General features: G+C 35.8%; 1 protein-coding gene across 1 annotated transcript in view; it reads left to right on the top strand.

Moving 5' to 3' along the window:
* Positions 1 to 188, top strand: part of PTGER3 (prostaglandin E receptor 3 (subtype EP3)) — a 219951-nt gene extending 219763 nt beyond the window's left edge. The window contains exon 3 of the mRNA XM_012639939.1: positions 81 to 188. Within this exon, the coding sequence (XP_012495393.1) occupies positions 81 to 188 (108 nt within the window). The remainder of the gene's footprint in view (positions 1 to 80) is intronic.
* Positions 189 to 977: the final 789 nt, after the last annotated feature.

Below are 977 nucleotides of genomic sequence, written 5' to 3'. Positions count from 1 at the left end.
ATATGCATGTATATGTTTTCATATGGGCGCATATATACATATACAATCTAATGCGAACTAACTCATCCATCTACTTGCAGGGAGAGCAGCTGGAGGAGTGTGGGCTTCCCCTTGCAGAACTGAGAAGGCCCTCCTCTGGAGAGCTTACTGTGTGGAGTAGTAAGCAGAGAAAAGCAGGGACTGCTTGAAGACATATTGGAGAGAGAACAAGAAGCTATCGTTTTGCACAACAATCATGTTCACTGCAATCTCACCTTTCAGAGAAGTAAATGATAGAGCAATTGGGAAGATAGACCCATTATGCTCTTCTAATATTGTTTCTTCCTGGAGAGACTCAGAGATTCTTGTTTGTCTATGGAATTCTGAGATGTCGAACAGTAGGCTTTCTCTTCCACCTATAACCTTGTCTGAGTCTTTCGCATCTTTGCAATTGTTACTACTCGACACTAAAAATTGTCTCTTCTGACTAAAGAGATATGACGACTAAGTGTAATGTGGTATTCTGAATTGGATCCTGGAACAGAAAAAGAACATGAATAGAAAAACTGGTGAAACATGAACAAAATTTGGAGTTCAGTTAATAGTAACGTATGGATGTTAATTTCTTAGTTTTGATAAATATATTAGGGCACACTGGATGAAGGATGTACAAGAACTATCTATAGTACCTTTGCAACTCCTCCGTAAATCTAAAATTATTTAAAAATAAAAATTGTAAAGGAAAAATATTTTTCTTCTACAAAATAGGGAGCATGATCACTAGAAATTTAATTTATGAGAAAACTCATGGCAAAGTCTGCTTAAAGGCAAAGCAAATTAGGTAGGATAAGCCTGAGGAGATATTTAGGGGCTCCTCTTTTAATATTTTGACTTAAGAATAATAGTACTCTTCTTATAATACTCTGTAGCAAAGCTAAGACAAGACTGACACATTTAAGTAAATCTGCACTAAAGATTAGTAAATAACAAAAGAAACA

This window comes from Propithecus coquereli, unplaced genomic scaffold (genome assembly GCF_000956105.1).
Source record: "Propithecus coquereli isolate 6110/MARCELLA unplaced genomic scaffold, Pcoq_1.0 Scaffold144, whole genome shotgun sequence".
NCBI classification, from domain to species: Eukaryota; Metazoa; Chordata; class Mammalia; order Primates; family Indriidae; genus Propithecus; species Propithecus coquereli.
Note: the sequence above shows the minus strand (reverse complement) of the source record. Positions and strands in the feature narration are given on the sequence as shown.